The 22,380-nt window shown below is 45.1% G+C and overlaps 2 protein-coding genes across 2 annotated transcripts; both read left to right on the forward strand.

The window, feature by feature from the left end:
- Positions 1 to 51: 51 nt before the first annotated feature.
- On the forward strand, positions 52 to 19,094 carry LOC131938847 (uncharacterized). The gene is made up of 16 exons (XM_059297070.1): positions 52 to 69; positions 2,149 to 2,381; positions 3,350 to 3,505; positions 3,968 to 4,111; positions 4,913 to 4,974; positions 6,448 to 6,561; positions 8,271 to 8,452; positions 10,440 to 10,588; positions 12,334 to 12,432; positions 13,990 to 14,176; positions 14,957 to 15,053; positions 15,342 to 15,392; positions 16,002 to 16,077; positions 16,693 to 16,796; positions 18,162 to 18,296; positions 19,069 to 19,094. Exons 1-16 carry the CDS (start codon positions 52 to 54, stop codon positions 19,092 to 19,094), a joined length of 1,833 nt encoding a protein of 610 aa, XP_059153053.1.
- Positions 19,095 to 20,333: 1,239 nt separating this feature from the next.
- Positions 20,334 to 22,140, forward strand: LOC131938848 (uncharacterized). Its single transcript, XM_059297071.1, has 3 exons — positions 20,334 to 20,346; positions 20,510 to 20,588; positions 21,741 to 22,140. Exons 2-3 carry the CDS (start codon positions 20,530 to 20,532, stop codon positions 22,138 to 22,140), a joined length of 459 nt encoding a protein of 152 aa, XP_059153054.1. The 5' UTR covers positions 20,334 to 20,346; positions 20,510 to 20,529.
- Positions 22,141 to 22,380: the final 240 nt, after the last annotated feature.

Here is a 22,380-nt window from a genome sequence, read left to right on the forward strand (position 1 = left end):
TTAATTCCCTTTGATAATGTACTTCTATCAGGAAGTGATTGTGTATCAACAATGGATTTAGTTAAGTTGGTAAGGTAGTGTAATCATTGATGCGTGCTGTAATTTAAAGTATCTAGTTCATATAACAATGACTTAGTTTCTATATAATATATCGTACCTCACCAAATTATCGAGACAAGTTGTCATTACCCAATCCATACGCTCAATAAAGCCAACAGAGAAAGTCTGAATTGTTTACTGACTACATCAAATGTTGGGTTCTCGTCAATATTTCATTACGGCATAGATCTTGTCGTAAAGTTTATACTTTACCGCAAACCAAAACCTAATATTATAACGTAAATAAAGATATGCGTATCTACGCGTGATACATTTATGTACGCGTAAGTCGTGTATGTATGCGTATTGGGTCGGATGTTAGAGCTCACGACTGCTAACCCGAAAGTGCCGGGTTCGAATCCCCGAGACTTACGTTTCTGAATGACGTTAAGGAAACAATGCGACATAGCATATTGCTGACCACACTATCCTCTGGTATGCTGAGGTCATTGAAACAGATAAACTCTTCTTCGTCTGTCAATTCTGTCGTCGGCACACACGGAAAATGAAAAGAAAATGAAATCAAAATATTTTTTTTCTTTTATCGCAGGGAAAGTGTCAATTCTTACAATTCCTAGTTTCATTGAGTTACCTCATCAGTGACCTCCCCTCAGCTGTCCGAGGTAAGATTTCCTTCCAGTCAAAGTTGAGCTAACTTACCTGTGTGTACTCACTTGGAATCTACATTTAAAGCTAGTGTTAGAGTTATTTTTTTTATTGGGTGTGTTGTAAATCTAAAACTATGGTCAGCTATACCGTCTCTTTCTTAGATAACTTGGGGTAAAAATGTCTCGGCTTTTTAACTCTTTAGGGGTGTATTCCAGTGCAGTTTTCCATAAACAACGATGTTTTAACCCTCTTGTATCCAATCTTTAAGCAAAACTCTATGAATCACGCAGCTTTAATTTTAACCCCCTAATTGCAGGCTCCAAATTAATTCAACCTCGTTATTTTAACTATATAGTTGCAGGCACCAACATCTAAGAACCACGCCACCGTTAACCCTCTACTTGCTGGCACCAAACTTTAACCCTCTACTTGCAGGCACCAAACTTTAACCCCCTACTTGCTGGCACCAAACTTTAACCCTCTACTTGCTGGCACCAAACTTTAACCCCCTACTTGCAGGCACCAAACTATAACCCTCTACTTGCTGACACCAAACTTTAACCCTCTACTTGCTGGCACCAAACTTTAACCCTCTACTTGCTGGCACCAAACTTTAACCCCCTACTTGCAGGCACCAAACTTTAACCCTCTACTTGCTGACACCAAACTTTAACCCTCTACTTGCTGGCACCAAACTTTAACCCTCTACTTGCTGGCACCAAACTTTAACCCCCTACTTGCAGGCACCAAACTTTAACCCTCTACTTGCAGGCACCAAACTTTAACCCTCTACTTGCTGGCACCAAACTTTAACCCTCTACTTGCTAGCACCTAACTCTGCCACCCACGCCACCTTTAACCCTCTACTTGCAGGCACCAAACTTTAAACTTTAACCCCCTACTTGCAGGCATCAAACTTTAACCCTTTACTTGCAGGCACCAAACTTTAACCCTTTACTTGCAGGCACCAAACCTTAACCCTCTACGTGCTGACACCAAACTTTAACCCTCTACTTGCTGACACCAAACTTTAACCCTCTACTTGCTGGCACCAAACTTTAACCCTCTACTTGCAGGCACCAAACTTTAACCCTCTACTTGCTGGCACCAAACTTTAACCCTCTACTTGCAGGCACCAAACTTTAACCCTCTACTTGCAGGCACCAAACTTTAACCCTCTACTTGCAGGCACCAAACTTTAACCCTCTACTTGCTGGCACCAAACTTTAACCCTCTACTTGCAGGCACCAAACTTTAACCCTCTACTTGCAGGCACCAAACTTTAACCCTCTACTTGCAGGCACCAAACTTTAACCCTCTACTTGCAGGCACCAAACTTTAACCCTCTACTTGCAGGCACCAAACTTTAACCCTCTACTTGCAGGCACCAAACTTTAACCCTCTACTTGCAGGCACCAAACTATAACCCTCTACTTGCAGGCACCAAACTTTAACCCTCTACTTGCAGGTTCCTCCTCTATTTTCGGCGACTACTTCGTCTTCCAGCTGCCCCACCTGAGCGCTTCCGGTCTGGCCACTGCGCATGTCTACACGCCGTACTTCCGCGTCCTGAGCGTGACCCAGGTCCTGACCTTCACCCCCAGGAGGAGCTCAGAGACCAGACACGTGACACGAAACTGGGCCACACATTTCAACATCCCAGTGGGACTGCTGTAGGTCATCTATAGGTCAATTGTAGGTCAACTTAGGTCATTTGTAGGTCAACTTAGGTCATTTGAAGGTCAACTGTAGGTCAACTATAGGTCAACTATAGGTCAACTTAGGTCATTTGTAGGTCAACTTAGGTCATCTATAGGTGAACTGTAGGCCAACTGTAGGTCAATTGTAGGTCAACTTAGGTCATTTGTAGGTCAACTATAGGTCAACTATAGGTCAACTTAGGTCATTTGTAGGTCAACTTAGGTCATCTATAGGTGAACTGTAGGCCAACTGTAGGTCAATTGTAGGTCAACTATAAGTCATATGTAGGTCAACTAAAGGTCAACTATTGGTCAACTAAAGGTCAACTGTAGGTCAACTATAGGTCAACTTAGGTCAACTATAGGTCAACTTAAGTCAACTGTAGGTCAACTGTATGTTAACTATAGGTAAACTGTTGTGGACATTGGACTGACTGTCTGGACACAAATTCTACTTGTACAGTAATGTACACCATCGCTGTGACGTAGATGTGACTTCCGACATTACATATTCTTGATCGAGTTCCTGTTTGTTTACCCTGCTTGTTTACATTTAACTGTAACCTCATTCATTAGCTTTAATTGTTTTGCTTATTACAATCTGATTCACACTGTTTTTAACAATCAAGTAAACGTTACATTTGTAATTCATTTTTGTGCAGGTCGTAAAAATTACATTCGACATTATAATCAGGCCGATACATCGATTATTAAAATAGCCTAATAGAGTTTTTTATGCTCTCTTAAAACAAAAAAAAAAACGATTTTCAGAAATTGAACTTGACCCACTTCAAATACAAAAAAATAAAATCTTAAAATAATTACTTCTCATCTTATTTGGACATAAATTTATTCCCAATACATATACATTCCCTCCCCCTCCCGTCTCCCCTCCCATCTCCCCTCCCGTCCCCCCTCCCGTCCCCCCTCCCCTCCCCCAGACCGTCTATCGGAGGACTGTCCGGTGCCATTGTCTACACGTCAGACGGCTTGTTCGGCGTTGACGTCATCCTCGCAGACAGAGATCACGGCAGTGGCGCGCTCCAGGTGGCGCCTGTCTCGGCGTTTGGTGTGGAGTATCACGCTGTCACGCTAGGGTAAGTTGCCATCATGCCCTCACGCTGGGGTAAGTAGCGATCACACAGTCACGCTGGGGTAAGTAGCTATCACACAGTCACGCTGGGGTAAGTAGCGATCACACAGTCACGCTGGGGTAAGTAGCGATCATACAGTCACTATGGGGTAAGTAGCGATCATACAGTCACTATGGGGTAAGTAGCGATCACGTCTATACAAGGGGTTCACACGTTGTTCAACTAAACTTAATCGTGATTCTACTGCCACGCTGGTATAACTAGCGATCATGTAAATAAAATCACGTTGTCACGTTGGTGTAAGCTAATTAGTGAATTTCGATTATGCTTTTTTGATAGAGTATACATACCCAATGTTCCACTCATCAACATCTTTAAACATACCCACACTCATTAGTCAAGACTATTTTGTGTGATTAACTATGCACAGCATTACCCCCTCCCCCCCCCCCCCCGCATCCCCAGAGAGAACCCTATGGTCCTCATCATCTCCAGTCAGCTGACCACCGTGACTGTGGTCATCCGGAACGGCCTGCCTAGACTGTTCCGCTTCACCTACCAGAGGAGGGACTACACCCACGGGGACACGTTCCAGATCACCATGCAACGGTAGGGGTGGGGGGGGGAGTGGCACATTACCTGGGGTGTGTGTGGGGGGGGAGTGGCACTTTACTCTGAGTGTGTGTGGGGGTTGGGGGGGGGGGAGTGGCACGTTACTCGGGGTGTGTGTAGGGGGTGGGGGAGAGTGTGGAGTGGCACTTTACTCTGAGTGTGTGTGTGGGGGGGGGGGGTGGGGGGAGTGGCACGTTACTTGTGGTGTTGGGGGGTGTGGTGGTAGTGGAGTGGTACTTTACCCGGGGTGTGTGTGTGTGGGGGAGTGGCACTTTACTTGGGGTGTGTTAGTTGTGGGGTGGAAGGGGAGTGGCACTTTACTTGGGGTGTGTGTGGGGGGGGGGAGTGGCACTTTACCTGGGGTGTGGGGGTGGTGTGGTTGTAGTGGAGTGGTGGTAGTGGAGTGGCACTTTACCCGAGGTGTGTTTGTTGGGGGGGGGAGTGGCATTTTACTCGGCGTGGGGGGTGGTTGTCAGAAGTGTGGCACTTAGCAAGTGTCACTTTGAATAGATTGTGGGGAAGGGGATTTGGTAAGGGCGTTTAAACTAAGTGTATGAGACTGAACTTCGCTCCATGCGCTTGTTAGTGTGTTTGCTATTTTGTTCAAGCATATGTCAAATTAAAAACAAAAATGGTTGGGATAGCGCAGTTCTAAAATATTTTGTTAATTAATAATTTTTGCAACATCCCGTAAATAAAGATTACGTGGGGTCTATATTTAGAAGCTCTAATTACTAGTGTAATCAACTTAGTTAATTAACAACCTGCTGAACCTGGTGCCCTGGTTCCAACCTACAGGGAACAGGTTTTCTCACTACAGCACTGCACGACAGAGGAGAAAAATCTGGGCACACTTACAGGTGAGTGCTCAATCTGGTCATTAGTGGCTGGCTAATTGGAATTAGTGGCGGTAATTGGTGGCTAATTGGAATTAGTGGCGGTAATTGGTGGCTAATTGGAATTAGTGGCGGTAATTGGTGGCTAATTGGAATTAGTGACGGTAATTGGTGGCTAATTGGAATTAGTGGCGGTAATTGGTGGCTAATTGGAATTAGTGGCGGTAATTGGTGGCTAATTGGAATTAGTGGCGGTAATTGGTGGCTAATTGGAATTGGTAGCGGTAATTGGTGGCTAATTGGAATTGGTAGCGGTAATTGGTGGCTAATTGGAATTAGTGGCGGTAATTGGTGGCTAATTGGAATTGGTAGCGGTAATTGGTGGCTAATTGGAATTAGTGGCGGTCAGTGGTGGCTAATTGTAATTAGTGGCGGTAATTGGTGGCTAATTGGAATTGGTAGCGGTAATTGGTGGCTAATTGGAATTGGTAGCGGTAATTGGTGGCTAATTGGAATTGGTAGCGGTAATTGGTGGCTAATTGGAATTAGTGGCGGTAATTGGTGGCTAATTGGAATTAGTGGCGGTAATTGGTGGCTAATTGGAATTAGTGGCGGTAATTGGTGGCTAATTGGAATTGGTAGCGGTAATTGGTGGCTAATTGGAATTGGTAGCGGTAATTGGTGGCTAATTGGTAGCGGTAATTGGTGGCTAATTGGAATTATTTGTGGTCATTTGTGGCTAATTGTAAGTAGTAGTAGTTAGTAGCTGGCTAATAGTAATTAGAAGCAGTTCATGGCTGGCCAATTGTCGTTGGTAGCGTTAATTGGTGGCTAGTTGTAAGTGGCAGTGGTATGGTTACTGTAATAAGTAGCGCTAATAGTTGCCATTTGTAATAAATAGTTTAATTTTAAATAAAACTAGTAGCTAAAGTTGGTTGCTAATTGTAATTTGTGGAGATAACTACTTGCCAATTAGAACAAAGGCGTGCTATTTTAAAACTATTAAATGTATTCATTATTAAGTTAAGGTATTGTCACAAATGCATTATAAATATGTCACAATGACATCATAAATATGTCACAGTGACATCATAAATATGTCACAGTTGTGATCCTGGTCTCTCAGCTTATGACACGAAGTATCGAAGTGGAGTCAGTAATACGCTATTTCAGCGTCAGCCAGTTGTTAGTGCGTCAAAGAGTCAAAGATCCCAGCTCCCTTCCACACTGACAAACTTCCAACAACTTACCCCTGTTATGGTTGGGGTTAGGATATGGCTGAGATGGCGACCGGAAAACTGCGCACACAAAAGTGCGCAAGGGCATTTTTATTTTCTTAAATCGAGCAAAAAGTATTTCCATGTTTTTTTGTGGCAAAGTTTGACTCAAATATCCCAAACTTTAACAAATACACGCGTACATACAAACATACAAACACACACCCTCCTGCTATTTGATGTAAACAAATAAACCCTGCGCCACACTGATCTATTTTAGACTCCCATATCCTCAGTACTAGACCCATTGGGCTCATCGCCGGCAGCTGTTGGTCTAGGTTGGAGGAGGTCATCAGCTGTGTCAAGAAACAGAAGGAGCCGGACATAGCCGTAGGTAGGTCATCAGCCGGACATTAGCCGTACATAGCCGTAGGTAGGTCATCAGCCGGACATAGCCGTAGGTAGGTCATCAGCCGGACAGCCGGACATTAGCCGTAGGTAGGTCATCAGCCGGACATAGCCGTAGGTAGGTCATCAGCCGGACAGCCGGACATTAGCCGTAGGTAGGTCATCAGCCGGACATAGCAGTAGGTAGGTCATCAGCCGGACAGCCGGACATTAGCCGGACATAGCCGTAGGTAGGTCATCAGCCGGACATAGCCGTAGGTAGGTCATCAGCCGGACATAGCTGTAGGTAGGTCTGCAGCCGGACCTAGCCGTAGGTAGGTCATCAGCCGGACATAGCCGTAGGTAGGTCATCAGCCGGACATAGCCGTAGGTAGGTCATCAGCCGGACATAGCCGTAGGTAGGTCATCAGCCGGACATAGCTGTAGGTAGGTCATCAGCCGGACATAGCTGTAGGTAGGTCATCAGCCGGACAGCCGTAGGTAGGTCATCAGCCGGACATAGCCGTAGGTAGGTCATCAGCCGTACATAGCCGTAGGTAGGTCATCAGCCGGACATAGCCGTAGGTAGGTCATCAGCCGGACATAGCTGTAGGTAGGTCATCAGCCGGACATAGCCGTAGGTAGGTCATCAGCCGGACATAGCTGTAGGTAGGTCATCAGCCGGACATAGCCGTAGGTAGGTCATCAGCCGGACATAGCCGTAGGTAGGTCATCAGCCGGACATAGCCGTAGGTAGGTCATCAGACGGACATAGCTGGACATAGCCGTAAGTAGGTCATCAGCCGGACATAGCCGTAGGTAGGTCATTAGCCGGACATAGCCGTAGGTAGGTCATTAGCCGGACATAGCCGAAGGTAGGTCATCAGCCGGACATAGCCGGACATTAGCCGGACATAGCCGTAGGTGAGACATTAGCCGGACATAGCCGTAGGTAGGTCATTAGCCGGACATAGCCGTAGGTAGGTCATCAGCCGGACATAGCCGGACATAGCCGTAGGTGAGACATTAGCCGGACATTAGCCGGACATTAGCTGGACATAGCCGTAGGTGAGACATTAGCCGGACATAGGCGGACATTAGCCAGACATTAGCCGGACATTAGCCGGACATAGCCGTAGGTGAAACATTAGCCGGACATAGCCGTAGGTGAAACATTAGCCGGACATAGCCGTAGGTGAGATATTAGCCGGACATTAGCCGGACATAGCCGTAGGTGAGATATTAGCCGGACATTAGCCGGATATAGCCGTAGGTAGGTCATCAGCCGGAGATTAACCGTACATTGGCAGGACATTAGCCGGAAATTAGCCGGAAATAGCCGGACATTAGACGGACATTGGTCGGACATAGCCGTAGATGAGTCATCAGCCGGACATTAGCCGGACATTGGATGGACGTAGCCGGACATTAGCCTTTACATAGCCGGACATAGCCTTAGGTGAGTCATCATCTGGACATAGCCGTAGTTGAGTTATCAGCCGGACAATACTCGGACAGTACTGAAGGTTACATAATCTCCTATTATGTAATCAATCTATTGTCGACTGTACAAGTATGAAAGACCCGACTTTTCTTTAGCCTTCACGGCATCACCCTTAGATAAGGGACATTTCATAATTGTAACGTCCTAATTAAGCTTTCGTCTAATCAAATTACAAAGTGAGTAACTACATTCCTCCACCCCCTCCCCCCTAGAGATGCTCCTCCCTACCTCCAGCTACGGCAAGACGTTTCTCATCCCGTCTGTTGACGTCATTGAACTCAGGTACTACGGCGTCGTCGTGACGTCACAGCGGAGCACCGTCATCCGGTTCTATGAAGGCGTCTTCGGTAAATTCTACCTCCAGACTATAGCTGAGTCGGGGAGTTCTAGAACTGTGAGTTCTTGTGTCAGACTATAGCTGAGTCGGGGAGTTCTAGAACTGTGAGTTCTTGTGTCAGACTATAGCTGAGTCGGGGAGTTCTAGAACTGTGAGTTCTTGTGTCAGACTATAGCTGAGTCGGGGAGTTCTAGAACTGTGAGTTCTTGTGTCAGACTATAGCTGAGTCGAGAGTTCTAGAACTGTGAGTTCTTGTGTCAGACTATAGCTGAGTCGGGGAGTTCTAGAACTGTGAGTTGTTGTGTCAGACTATAGCTGAGTCGGGGAGTTCTAGAACTGTGAGTTCTTGTGTCAGACTATAGCTGAGTCGGGGAGTTCTAGAACTGTGAGTTGTTGTGTCAGTTCTAGAACTGTGAGTTGTTGTGTCAGTTCTAGAACTGTGAGTTGTTGTGTCAGGTCTAGAACTGTGAGTTGTTGTTGTCAGTTCTAGAACTGTGAGTTGTTGTGTCAGACTATAGCTGAGTCGGGGAGTTCTAGAACTGTGAGTTGGTGTGTCAGACTATAGCTGAGTCGGGGAGTTCTAGAACAGTGAGTTGTTGTGTCAGGTCTAGAACTGTGAGTTGTTGTGTCAGGTCTAGAACTGTGAGTTGGTGTGTCAGGTCTAGAACTGTGAGTTGTATCAGGTCTAGAACTGTGAGTTGTTGTGTCAGGTCTAGAACTGTGAGTTGTTGTGTCAGGTCTAGAACTGTGAGTTGTTGTGTTAATTCTAGAACTGTGAGTTGTTGTGTTGGTTCTAGAACTGTGAGTTGTTGTGTCAGGTCTAGAACTGTGAGTTGTTGTGTCAGGTCTAGAACTGTGAGTTGTTGTGTTAATTCTAGAACTGTGAGTTGTTGTGTCAGGTCTAGAACTGTGAGTTGTTGTGTCAGGTCTAGAACTGTGAGTTCTTGTGTCAGGTCTAGAACTGTGAGTTGTTGTGTTAATTCTAGAACTGTGAGTTGTTGTGTCAGGTCTAGAACTGTGAGTTGTTGTGTCAGGTCTAGAACTGTGAGTTCTTGTGTCAGGTCTAGAACTGTGAGTTGTTGTGTCAGGTCTAGAACTGTGAGTTGTTGTGTCAGGTCTAGAACTGTGAGTTGTTGTGTCAGGTCTAGAACTGTGAGTTGTTGTGTCAGGTCTAGAACTGTGAGTTGTTGTGTTGGTTCTAGAACTGTGAGTTGTTGTGTCAGGTCTAGAACTGTGAGTTGTTGTGTCAGGTCTAGAACTGTGAGTTGTTGTTTCAGGTCTAGAACTGTGAGTTGTTGTGTCAGTTCTAAAAATGTGAGTTGTTGTGTCAGGTCTAGAACTGTGAGTTGTTGTGTCAGGTCTAGAACTGTGAGTTCTTGTGTCAGGTCTAGAACTGTGAGTTCTTGTCAGGTCTAGAACTGTGAGTTGTTGTGTCAGGTCTAGAACTGTGAGTTGTTGTGTCAGTTCTAAAAATGTGAGTTGTTGTGTCAGGTCTAGAACTGTGAGTTGTTGTGTCAGGTCTAGAACTGTGAGTTGTTGTGTTAATTCTAAAAATGTGAGTTGTTGTGTCAGGTCTAGAACTGTGAGTTGTTGTGTCAGGTCTAGAACTGTGAGTTGTTGTGTCAGGTCTAGAACTGTGAGTTGTTGTGTCAGGTCTAGAACTGTGAGTTGTTGTGTCAGGTCTAGAACTGTGAGTTGTTGTGTCAGGTCTAGAACTGTGAGTTGTTGTGTCAGTTCTAAAAATGTGAGTTGTTGTGTCAGGTCTAGAACTGTGAGTTGTTGTGTCACTTCTAGAACTGTGAGTTGTATCAGTTCTAGAACATTGAGTTGTGTCATTTTGTCTGTCATCTCTGTGTCTTCTACGTGTCATCAATCTATAATGTACATGTCATTTAACTTTCAATTATCTTTAATCTAATCTAATAGTTTTTAAATTAATTTTTTATTTCTTTTGCAAGCAATATACACGCGTTATTTCTTATCATTTGAATAACATGAGAATGTCATCTAAATGCCATCATCCCCTGCATGTCACCTACCCCAGGTATCCCTGAAGGTACCCCAGCTGCTGACGTCAAATAAACCAATCGTCTGCTACCTGTTTGTGGAAGCGTCATGTGATGTGCAAGTGGGCGGGCCCTCCATGACGCTCGTGGTCCCAGCCGAACTTTTCCTAAACCACTACATATGGAAGTGAGTACCATCCAGTACCGTCCATAGCCGTCCATAGCCGTACAGTACCGTCCATAGCAGTCTATAGCCGTCCAGTACCGTCCATAGCAGTCCATAGCCGTCCAGTGCTGTCCATAGCCGTCCATAGCAGTCCATAGCCGTCCAGTACAGTCCATAGCCGTTCAGTACCGTCCAGTGCCGTCCATAGCCGTCCATAGCCGTCCATAGCAGTCCATAGCCGTCCAGTACCGTCCATAGCAGTCCATAGCCGTCCATAGCAGTCCATAGCAGTCCATAGCCGTCCAGTACCGTCCATAGCCGTCCATAGCCGTCCATAGCAGTCCATAGCCGTCCAGTACCGTCCATAGCCGTCCATAGCCGTCCAGTACCGTCCAGTACCGTCCATAGCCGTCCAGTACCGTCCATAGCCGTCCAGTACCGTCTATAGTCGTCCAGTACTGTCCTGTACAGTCCAGTACCGTCCAGTATTATACAGAAGTATACCATACCATTCAGTAACATACACATTGCCATACGGTATAATACTATTAATACAGTACTATCCAGTACTATATACACTACCATCCAGTTCAACATAAATTTATCCAGAAACGCCTAGTTCTGTCCTGTCCAATATTTAACTGCGTACAGTGGAATGCCAGAGTTAAGCACATGTGACGTCACACCACGTTCAGTATGACGTCAGGGAACCACATCCTAAATTGTTTATGGTATATAAACCATTGTGAACTCGACGGTCCATGGAGCAGGTGAAGTTCATCTGTTTCTGTGACCTCGATATATTATGAAGAGATGGTGCGGTCAGCACTATACCGATCCGCCTTAATGTTCCATAACGTGAGTTAGGTACCCATTTTAGCTGGGTAGACTCAGGGACGCTTTACTGGCTTTAACCCGGATTCGAACTCGAGACTTTCGAGACAACAGTCTAGCGCTCTATCACTAGGCCACGCTGTCCCATAAATTATTATCGTCTTATTGTCCTGTGATGTTGCTAGTGAAAGCGTCGTGTTGTTGCTTTATAATTAACGAGCCGACCCGCGGTGTATCATACTCCGCTATTTAGTTGTTTTTGCTACTTTTCAGTAATTCATAATTTGCGAATTCGACAGTACCAATGCTGCCACTGAAAATATTTGCTTTTAAACACTTTGCTTTAAAACTACAACTCACCTGACCATATGAGGGGGTGGGGGTGGGGGTGGGGGGGGGTGGTAGCGATGGAGAGGAAGAGAGGGGACTGCAAGGCGCGCGCTTGCAGCTTGTTTTCTAATGTCTCCCAGAAGAGAATTATATATATACGAGCCGACCCGCGGCATATCATACACCGCTATTTAGTTGTTGTTTTTTCTTCTTTTCAGTTATTCATAATTTAAAACACTATAAGTAGCTCGTTAAGGACGATAACTCACCCCCTCCTCCCCCACCTCCGTTAAAGTAAACTCCACTTAGTTACCCCCCCCCCCCCCCACCCCCCTACGTTTAAAATCGTTTCAAACTAAATTATCTGCCCCTAATAGCCGTCACTAAACCCGACTCCACGAAGGTAAACATAGCGTGAACCACAGCTCACTAAGACCATGTAGGGGTGGGGATGGTAGAGAGCGCGTTTACAGCTTGTTTTCTAGCGTCTCCCAGAAGAGAATTATATATATATAGAAGATAGATAGATTGGTTGGATACCAAACGTCTTTGTTAATAAATTGAACACAAAAATGTCCTCTCTGTCCTCCATGTCCTGCTAGCACAGATGACCTTGTATGGAAGGACATGAAGTTTTACGTCATCATTGTCATCAAGGCGACTGACAGGGGGTACTTGCGTGTGAGCGGGGAGCAGATCAGGTAAATGTCATCTAGGTTAGGTACATGTCATATTTGTCAGGTCAATGTCATCTAGGTCAGGTCAATGTCATCTATGTCAGGTAAATATCATCTATGTCAGGTAAATGTCATCTAGGTCAGGTAAATGTCATCTAGATCAGGTAATGTCATCTAGATCAGGTAATGTCATCTAGATCAGGTAAATGTCATCTAGATCAGGTAATGTCATCTAGATCAGGTAATGTCATCTAGATCAGGTAATGTCATCTAGGTCAGGTAAATGTCATCTAGGTCAGGTAAATGTCATCTAGATCAGGTAATGTCATCTAGATCAGGTAAATGTCATATAGGTCAGGTAAATGTCATCTAGGTCAGGTCAATGTCATCTATGTCAGGTAAATGTCATCTAGGTCAGATAAATGTCATCTAGGTCAGGTAAATGTCATCTAGGTCAGGTCAATGTCATATAGGTCAGGTCAATGTCATCTAGGTCAGGTCAATGTCATCTAGGTCAGATAAATGTCATCTAGGTCAGGTAAATGACATCTATGTCAGGTAAATGACATCTATGTCAGGTAAATGACATCTAGGTCGGGTAGATGTCATCTTTGTAAGGTAGATGTCATGTAGGTCAGGTAAATGTCATCTGTCAGATCAATGTCATCTAGGTCGGGTAGATGTCATATAGGTCAGGTAAATGTCATCTATGTCAGGTATATGTCATCTAGATCAGGTAATTGGCATCTAGGTCAGGTAAATGACATCTATGTCAGGTCAATGTCATCTATGTCAGGTAAATGCCATCTAGGTCAGATAAATGTCATCTAGGTCAGGTAAATGTCATCTAGGTCAGGTCAATGTCATATAGGTCAGGTCAATGTCATCTAGGTCAGGTCAATGTCATCTAGGTCAGATAAATGTCATCTAGGTCAGGTAAATGACATCTATGTCAGGTAAATGACATCTATGTCAGGTAAATGACATCTAGGTCGGGTAGATGTCATCTTTGTAAGGTAGATGTCATGTAGGTCAGGTAAATGTCATCTGTCAGATCAATGTCATCTAGGTCGGGTAGATGTCATATAGGTCAGGTAAATGTCATCTATGTCAGGTATATGTCATCTAGATCAGGTAATTGGCATCTAGGTCAGGTAAATGACATCTATGTCAGGTAAATGATATCTATGTCAGGTAAATGACATCTATGTCAGGTAAACGTCATCTAGATCAGGTAATTGGCATCTAGATCAGGTAATTGTCATATTTGTCAGGTAAATGTCATCTAGGTCAGGTAATCGTCATCTAGGTCAGGTAAATGTAGTATGTCATGTCAGGTAAATATGTAGGTCGGGTGCATATCATTTAGGTCAGAAATATCCTGAAAGTCAATTCAGTTAAATATCATGTAAGTTAATACTACATAGGTTAGGTCAGGTAAATATCATTCTAGTAAGGCCAGTAAATATCATGAAGGCTAGACTGTTAGCTATCAGTTTATACCCGATAAATGTGGGTGTGGCTTACCACATCCCCCACCGCCACATTGCCACAGACGTGATGGGTTGTGACGTGTTTCAGGACGTGGAGGTGGCGGGCCATGCACGGTGCCAGACTGTGGACTCTGGCCACGGGTCAACTGAGGAGGGACACGTATGACGCCACACTGGACCACGGGGGGTCGGGCTTTGGCTGCTATCTGTACGGCTATCGTGAGAAGAACTCCATCTTCAAAACCAACGGCTACATCGTTTCAGACATACACGCGGTATGTAATTATTGGGGCGGTGGTGACGTGGTCGAGTGGTAGAGCGATTGATTGCTATACTAAAGGTTTCGAGTTCGGATCTTGGTCAGGATTCGTGATTGAATGACGTCACTGAATCAAACTTTGTTGGGTACCTGTGTACCGTAAGGGAAAGTACAGGCGGGTGCTCCTATTACTGACCACACCGTCATATTCCAAGGTAAAGAGACACGTGAACTCTACTTTATCTGTGCTACGGATCATTACGTCTGAAAGGGAAAGTTTAAATAACTAACGGGTACATCTTCTAAGATGTACATATGTTGTGTGGCGCTTCTACACAGAATTTCTCCACCCCCCCCCCCTCGAACCACATGGAAATTTTAGTCCCCCCCCCCCCCGAAAATTATTTCGATACCCCCCCCCCCCCCAACTCATGAGAAGAAAAGTTGAAGAAACAGTGTTATACATACATAAGGCTTTGTTTCACAAGTTGTATTTTTTTTTTACACTGTTTAAGTTTGAGAAAACGTGCTTGTGAAAGAAAGTTGAACTTCTTAGTAGAGTGGAGGAGTGGACAAGTTAAAATATTCTATTTGAAATGTTTTTGTTTTTTTCTATTTGATCTATTGTGTGTGTTTTTTTTCTATTTGGTCTATTGTGTTTTTTTTCTTTTTGGTCTATTGTGTTTTTTTTTCTATTTGGTCTATTGTGTTTTTTTTTCTATTTGGTCTATTGTGTTTTTTTTTCTATTTGGTCTATTGTGTTTTTTTTTCTATTTGGTCTATTGTGTGTACCCAGAAAGATTGTAACTCATCGCTACGCCCTATGACAGAGGGAGACTATGAGGATAACGATTGTGATGGAAGAATTGATGAAGAGATAGATAACAATCAAGGTCAGACCACTGAGATTTGATGTTTGTAATATCAAAAAAAATATTGGCACGAGCTAAATTGATATATTTGTCTGAGCTTAACAAATAAATATACATATTTTTCTTAGTATCTAGGACGATTTATATCAAATAATTTGTTTCTTTTGGTAAATCTTTTTTTATTGTTAATGTAAATAATAACCGATCTAAAGCATAGGCCAAAACTAGTTAAAGTATGTTAGGATTAATATAAATAGTAACGATTAATTTTGTGTTATAATAACTTTAGAATTGTTTATCTGTGTGTAGATGACGATGATGACGGACGAATCGATGAAGATCTCTGTGGTGTAGGGGAAGGTAAAAATCTCTCAATTCATGTTGTCTGTCGATATTTTAAGTAGAGGCGGGCGTGGTCGGATGGTACAGCTTACGACAACTAGTCAGCAAGTCTCGAGTTCGCATCCCGGAGTCTGTAGGACGTTCTAGTCTACCCAGGTCTATGTCAGGGGTACTAAAGCTACTGGGACTATTCCTGGCCACACTATTCCCCTGTATGTCGAGGTCATTAAAACAGATGAACTCTACTTCACCTGGGTCTATGACTACCGTGTTAACACATTCGATCTTTTCTGGTTTTCTTTCTATGGATTAAAAGATTTCACTACACACCGCACCGGTAAAATTCTTCTGGGTGGGCCCTTGGAAAGGCCACCCTCCCTTACAGTCCATGCTAAGTCACTGGTTGACTTTTGTGACACATGTGTATTATCTGACACACGTGTACTATATGACACATGTGTATTATGTTGACACATGTGTATTATATGACACTTTGTATTATAAGACATATGTTTGATATGACACTTGGTATTATATGACACATGTGTATCATATGACTGTCAAGTCGTTTCACTCCCCTTAAACTTGAGCACATTTCAAGATGACGTGTCGACTTTATTTTCTCAGAGAACGGTGGGTGGGGCCACTGGGAGCCCTGGAGCTGTAGGTCATCGTGTGGCTCGTCCAATTTCTACGCCAGCAGGTCAGCTCATATCACGTGATTGAACTATATTTAGATATCCGGTGTTAATGCTTGTATGAAACTAACGTAATAGATCTATATTTAGATTTCCGGTGTTAATGCTTGTATGAAACTAACGTAATAGAACTATATTTAGATTTCCGGTGTTAATGCTTGTATGAAACTAACGTAATAGAACTATATTTAGATTTCCGGTGTTAATGCTTGTATGTTCATGTTCCAATTTCTCTAGCCATCATGATCACGTTCTATTCTGTCTAGCCATCATGATCACGTTCTTTTCTGTCTAGCCATCATGATCACGTTCTATTCTGTCTAGCCATCAAGATCACGTTCTATTCTGTCTAGCCATCATGATCACGTTCTATTCTGTCTAGCCATCATGATCACGTTCTATTCTGTCTAGCCATCATGATCACGTTCTATTCTGTCTAGCCATCATGATCACGTTCTATTCTGTCTAGCCATCATGATCACGTTCTATTCTGTCTAGCCATCATGATCACGTTCTATCCTGTCTAGCCATCAAGATCACGTTCTATTCTGTCTAGCCATCAAGATCACGTTATATTCTGTCTAGCCATCAAGATCACGTTATATTCTGTCACGTTACAGACAGTGTGACAGCCCCGCTCCCAGGGGGACGGGCCAGTACTGCCCGGGGTTTCGTTACAAGCGCGGCGTGGGAGTCTGTGATACAGGCATACCGTGTGGTCAAAGTAAGGTTACTGTAGGTCAAAGTAAGGTTACTGTAGGTCAAAGTAAGGTTACTGTGTGGTCAAAATAAGGTTACTGTAGGTCAAAGTAAGGTTACTGTAGGTCAAAGTAAGGTTACTGTAGGTCAAAGTAAGGTTACTGTAGGTCAAAGTAAGGTTACTGTAGGTCAAAGTAAGGTTACTGTAGGTCAAAGTAAGGTTACTGTGTGGTCAAAGTAAGGTTACTGTGTGGTCAAAGTAAGGTTACTGTAGGTCAAAGTAAGGTTACTGTAGGTCAAAGTAAGGTTACTGTAGGTCAAAGTAAGGTTACTGTGTGGTCAAAGTAAGGTTACCGTGTGGTCAAAGTAAGGTTACTGTGTGGTCAAAGTAAGGTTACTGTGTGATCAAAGTAAGGTTACTGTAGGTCAAAGTAAGGTTACTGTAGGTCAAAGTAAGGTTACTGTGTGGTCAAAGTAAGGTTAATGTATGTCAAAGTAAGGTTACTGTGTGGTTAAAGTAAAGTTACTGTAGGTCAAAGTAAGGTTACTGTAGGTCAAAGTAAGGTTACTGTAGGTCAAAGTAAGGTTACTGTAGGTCAAAGTAAGGTTACTGTAGGTCAAAGTAAGGTTACTGTGTAGTAAAATTAAGGTTACTGTCTGGTCAAAGTAAGGTTACTGTAGGTCAAAGTAAGGTTACTGTAGGTCAAAGTAAGGTTACTGTAGGTCAAAGTAAGGTTACTGTCTGGTCAAAGTAAGGTTACTGTGTGGTAAAATTAAGGTTACTGTCTGGTCAAAGTAAGGTTACTGTAGGTCAAAGTAAGGTTACTGTAGGTCAAAGTAAGGTTACTGTAGGTCAAAGTAAGGTTACTGTAGGTCAAAGTAAGGTTACTGTAGGTCAAAGTAAGGTTACTGTAGGTCAAAGTAAGGTTACTGTAGGTCAAAGTAAGGCTACTGTAGGTCAAAGTAAGGTTACTGTAGGTCAAAGTAAGGTTACTGTAGTTCAAAGTAAGGTTACTGTAGGTCAAAGTAAGGTTACTGTAGGTCAAAGTAAGGTTACTGTAGGTCAAAGTAAGGTTACTGTAGGTCAAAGTAAGGTTACTGTAGGTCAAAGTAAGGTTACTGTAGGTCAAAGTAAGGTTACCAATGACCTCACTGTTGTTTTTCAGCAGATTATACGAATGTCCTTTTAAAAAATTAATTATCCAGATTTTCATAAAAATGGCCCTCTTGCCCCAAAATGCCCATCTCTCCCAAAAAATGTCAATCTCTTCCCAACATTTCAATGACCCCTAAATGTCTCCTCCAAATTTCCATCTCCTCAAATATTAATGTCCATCTCTCCCCAAAAATGTCCACATGCCGACTCCAATGTCCAGGAAAATGTCCACAGATTGTCCACCCGGCCACTACGGGCGGGACTGTAGCGGCGACTGCTCCATGTGTCTCACAGACTGTAACCACATCAACGGCAGCTGTAGCGTGTGTAAGGCAGGCTGGCAGGACCCTCAGGATGGGTGTATCACACGTAGGTGGGGGGGGGGGGGTGTGGTTGGGTGGGGGTGGGGGTGAAGGGGGGGGGGGGGGGTAGGTGGGGGTGGGGGTGACCAGATCAACGGCAGCTGTAGCGTGTGTAAGGCAGGCTGGCAGGATCCTCAGGATGGGTGTTTCACACATAGGTGGGGGGGGGGGGTGTGGCGGTGGGGTGGGGGTGGGGTGGGGTGACCAGATCAACGGCAGCTGTAGCGTGTGTAAGGCAGGCTGGCAGGATCCTCAGGATGGGTGTATCACACGTAGGTGGGGGTGGGGGTGAGGGGGTAGGTGGGGGTGGGGGGTAGGTGGGGGTGGGGGTGACCAGATCAACGGCAGCTGTAGCGTGTGTAAGGCAGGCTGGCAGGATCCTCAGGATGGGTGTATCACACTTAGGTGGGGGGTGGGGGTGAGGGGGTAGGTGGGGGTGGGGGGTAGGTGGGGGTGGGGGTGGGGGTGACCAGATCAACGGCAGCTGTAGCGTGTGTAAGGCAGGCTGGCAGGACCCTCAGGATGGGTGTATCACACGTAGGTGGGGATGGGGGGTGAGGGGATGGGGGTGAGGGGGTGGGGGTGGCAGGACCCTCAAGATGGGTGTATCACACTTAGGTGGAGCGGAATCAAGAGAGTGGGGGTGGGGGAGGAGTTATGAGTGTGCTAGTTGTGTTTGGGGGAGGAGGTGTGGGTGTGTGCATGGGGAGAGTTTTGTGTGGGGGAGGAGTTGTGTGGAAACACCTCCTTCAGCCCTCCCTCCCTCTCCCCCACTCTAGCCACTGTTTACCCGCCCCCACTCTAACCACTGTTTACCCACCCCCCCCCCACTCTAGCCACTGTTGACACTATCCCCAGCTTGCCCCAAGTGGACATACGGCTTCCAGTGTCGGGAGCTGTGTGAGATCAAGTGTGGAGCGGATTGTATCGAGCGTGTCGAGGGGTTCTGTCAAGGTAGGGGTCAGAAGAGGGGTTCTGTCAAGGTAGGGTCAGTGGAGGGGTTCTGTCAAGGTAGGTCAGTGGAGGGGTTCTGTCAAGGTAGGGTCAGTGGAGGGGTTCTGTCAAGATAGGGTCAGTGGAGGGGTTCTGTCAAGGTAGGGTCAGTGGAGGGGTTCTGTCAAGATAGGGTCAGTGGAGGGGTTCTGTCAAGATAGGGTCAGTGGAGGGGTTCTGTCAAGGTAGGGTCAGTGGAGGGGTTCTGTCAAGGTAGGTCAGTGGGGTGGGGGAGGTTCTGTCAAGGTAGGGCCAGTGTAGGGGTTCTGTCAAGGTAGGGCCAGTGGAGGGGTTCTGTCAAGGTAGGGCCAGTGGAGGGGTTCTGTCAAGGTAGGGTCAGTGGAGGGGTTCTGTCAAGGTAGGTCAGTGGAGGGGTTCTGTCAAGGTAGGGTCAGTGGAGGGGTTCTGTCAAGATAGGGTCAGTGGAGGGGTTCTGTCAAGGTAGGGTCAGTGGAGGGGTTCTGTCAAGATAGGGTCAGTGGAGGGGTTCTGTCAAGATAGGGTCAGTGGAGGGGTTCTGTCAAGGTAGGGTCAGTGGAGGGGTTCTGTCAAGATAGGGTCAGTGGGGGGGTTCTGTCAAGATAGGGTCAGTGGAGGGGTTCTGTCAAGGTAGGGTCAGTGGAGGGGTTCTGTCAAGGTAGGTCAGTGGGAGGGGGGAGGTTCTGTCAAGGTAGGGCCAGTGTAGGGGTTCTGTCAAGGTAGGGCCAGTGGAGGGGTTCTGTCAAGGTAGGGCCAGTGGAGGGGTTCTGTCAAGGTAGGGCCAGTGGAGGGGTTCTGTCAAGGTAGGGTCAGTGGAGGGGCTTTGTCAAGGTAGGGCCAGTGGGGGGGGGTTCTGTCAAGGTAGGGCCAGTGGGGGGGTTCTGTCAAGGTAGGGTCAGTGGAGGGGTTCTGTCAAGGTAGGGTCAGTGGAGGGGTTCTGTCAAGGTAGGGTCCGTGGAGGGGTTCTGTCAAGGTAGGGTCAGTGGAGGGGTTCTGTCAAGGTAGGGCCAGTGGAGGGGTTCTGTCAAGGTAGGGTCAGTGGAGGGGTTCTGTCAAGGTAGGGTCAGTGGAGGGGTTCTGTCAAGGTAGGGTCAACTAGCTGCCTACACTCACGTACGGCTTTCTTGGTTCTAATTAGAGAAAAAGTTTTACAACGATTGAGAGATCAGACTTTATTCATTTGTTAAATATATTTTTATTATATTATTTTATTATTATATTATTATACTTGTATCTGATCATCTACAGATTCGAAGCTGTTGTTTCACATGCTGGCGCCCATTTTAAGCATGTGCCTATTTAGTTCCATCGTCTTTACTGTTATATGGTAGGTATGACAGAGCCTATACAGTTACAATAACTATGATACACACCAAGATTATTATAGTGTAGGTTAGACACTGCCTCCATCATCCTCACAATACATGGTAGGTAAACCTTGGTCCTTTAGGTCTTGTATGATAAATATGTAGGTATAACTCGGTATGACATTGAGCATGTCTTCTTAGCTCCCCCCACCCCCTCATCACCACAATTATATGTTACAATTGAGACACCCCCCTCATCACCAAAATTATATGTTAGATTTGAGCCAAAAAACTCGGTTTATTTGATAGATTTGACGGTATATCGTTTTGGGCGTCATCTTGTAGGTACGATATGGAAGGTATGTTTCAACATTGTCTGCACGATTATATGACATCGAATTATTGAAAACATTATATGATATATATATATATATATATATATATATATATATATATATATATATATATATATATATATATATATAAAGGAAAACGGTAAAGGGTTTGCTATCAACGGGTAGTTATGACACAACACATTTATCACCATAGGTAGTTATGACACAGTCAGCCAACAATCGCTAGCGTGTAGTGGCTGTCATTATGGCGTGTAATGACGGACACCTTGCTTACACGCTAAACAACACACCTGGCCTGCATAATGACACACATACTTCAAAATGACCTTCAACTCATTGACCCGCATACAGACACACATATAGACTCACATACAGATACACATACAGTCCCACATACAGACCCACATACAGACCCACATACAGACCCACATACAGACCTACATACAGTCCCACATACATACCTACATACAGTCCCACATACATACCTACCTCACACACACATGCACACACCTAACCCATATACATCTTGCCCACAGTCAAGACCCACACATTTAACCCACTTACACAAAGCCCAACACACCTGACTCACTTACACAAAGCCCAACACACCTGACTCACTTACACAAAGCCCAACACACCTGACTCACTTACACAAAGCCCAACACACCTGACTCACTTACACCAAGCCCAACACACCTGACTCACTTACACAAAGCCCAACACACCTGACTCACTTACACAAAGCCCAACACACCTGACCCACACACCTCACATACACAAAGCCCCAACCATCTAACCCCCACCCCCTCCACTCAGGTGTAGAGAGAGCACACGTGTGAGCATACTGACGACGGTTGCTGCCATACGTGGAAGGAAACTGGTCAAGAGGAGCAGCTTTATTCACAGTGTCAGCGGCCATTCCGTCACGGGCCATCCTTCAGGCCAACTCGCGACGAGCCAGCCCACGAGCCTCCAGCCTAGCTCCCAGAATGTTCCAGTAGAACCTCGCAGAAAAAGCTTGGCAAGTATGATTATGCCACAGAGGAGGAGTGTGGGAAGTGTGATTATGCCGCAGAGAAGGAGTGTGGGAAGTCTGATTATGCCTCCGTTAGAAAAGAAGAGTTTCGTCAGTGTGCCTTCGTCAGACATGACGTCACCGTCTGACTTAAGTGACACGTCGTCCTACACGTCTACAGGCTCGTCCGCGGCAGACTGAGTCGTCGTACAGCATCTGTCATCAATCATTCTACAACACAGTCTGTCATCAATCATTCTATAGCACTATCGGTCATCCTTTATTCTGCTGCACAATCTTTCATCCAGCATAGTCATCCTACATACATCCTTCATGGACTCTCATTAATTTTGTAATTTCTGTTTTCTCTTTAAATGCGAAAAGTATTATTCATGTATGCTGCTGGTTTTTACAAGTAAAAATATAAGTAAAACAAACCGT

Source organism: Physella acuta, unplaced genomic scaffold (assembly GCF_028476545.2).
Source record: "Physella acuta isolate Inbredline_101_S28 unplaced genomic scaffold, ASM2847654v3 ptg000258l, whole genome shotgun sequence".
Lineage (NCBI taxonomy): Eukaryota > Metazoa > Mollusca > Gastropoda > Physidae > Physella > Physella acuta.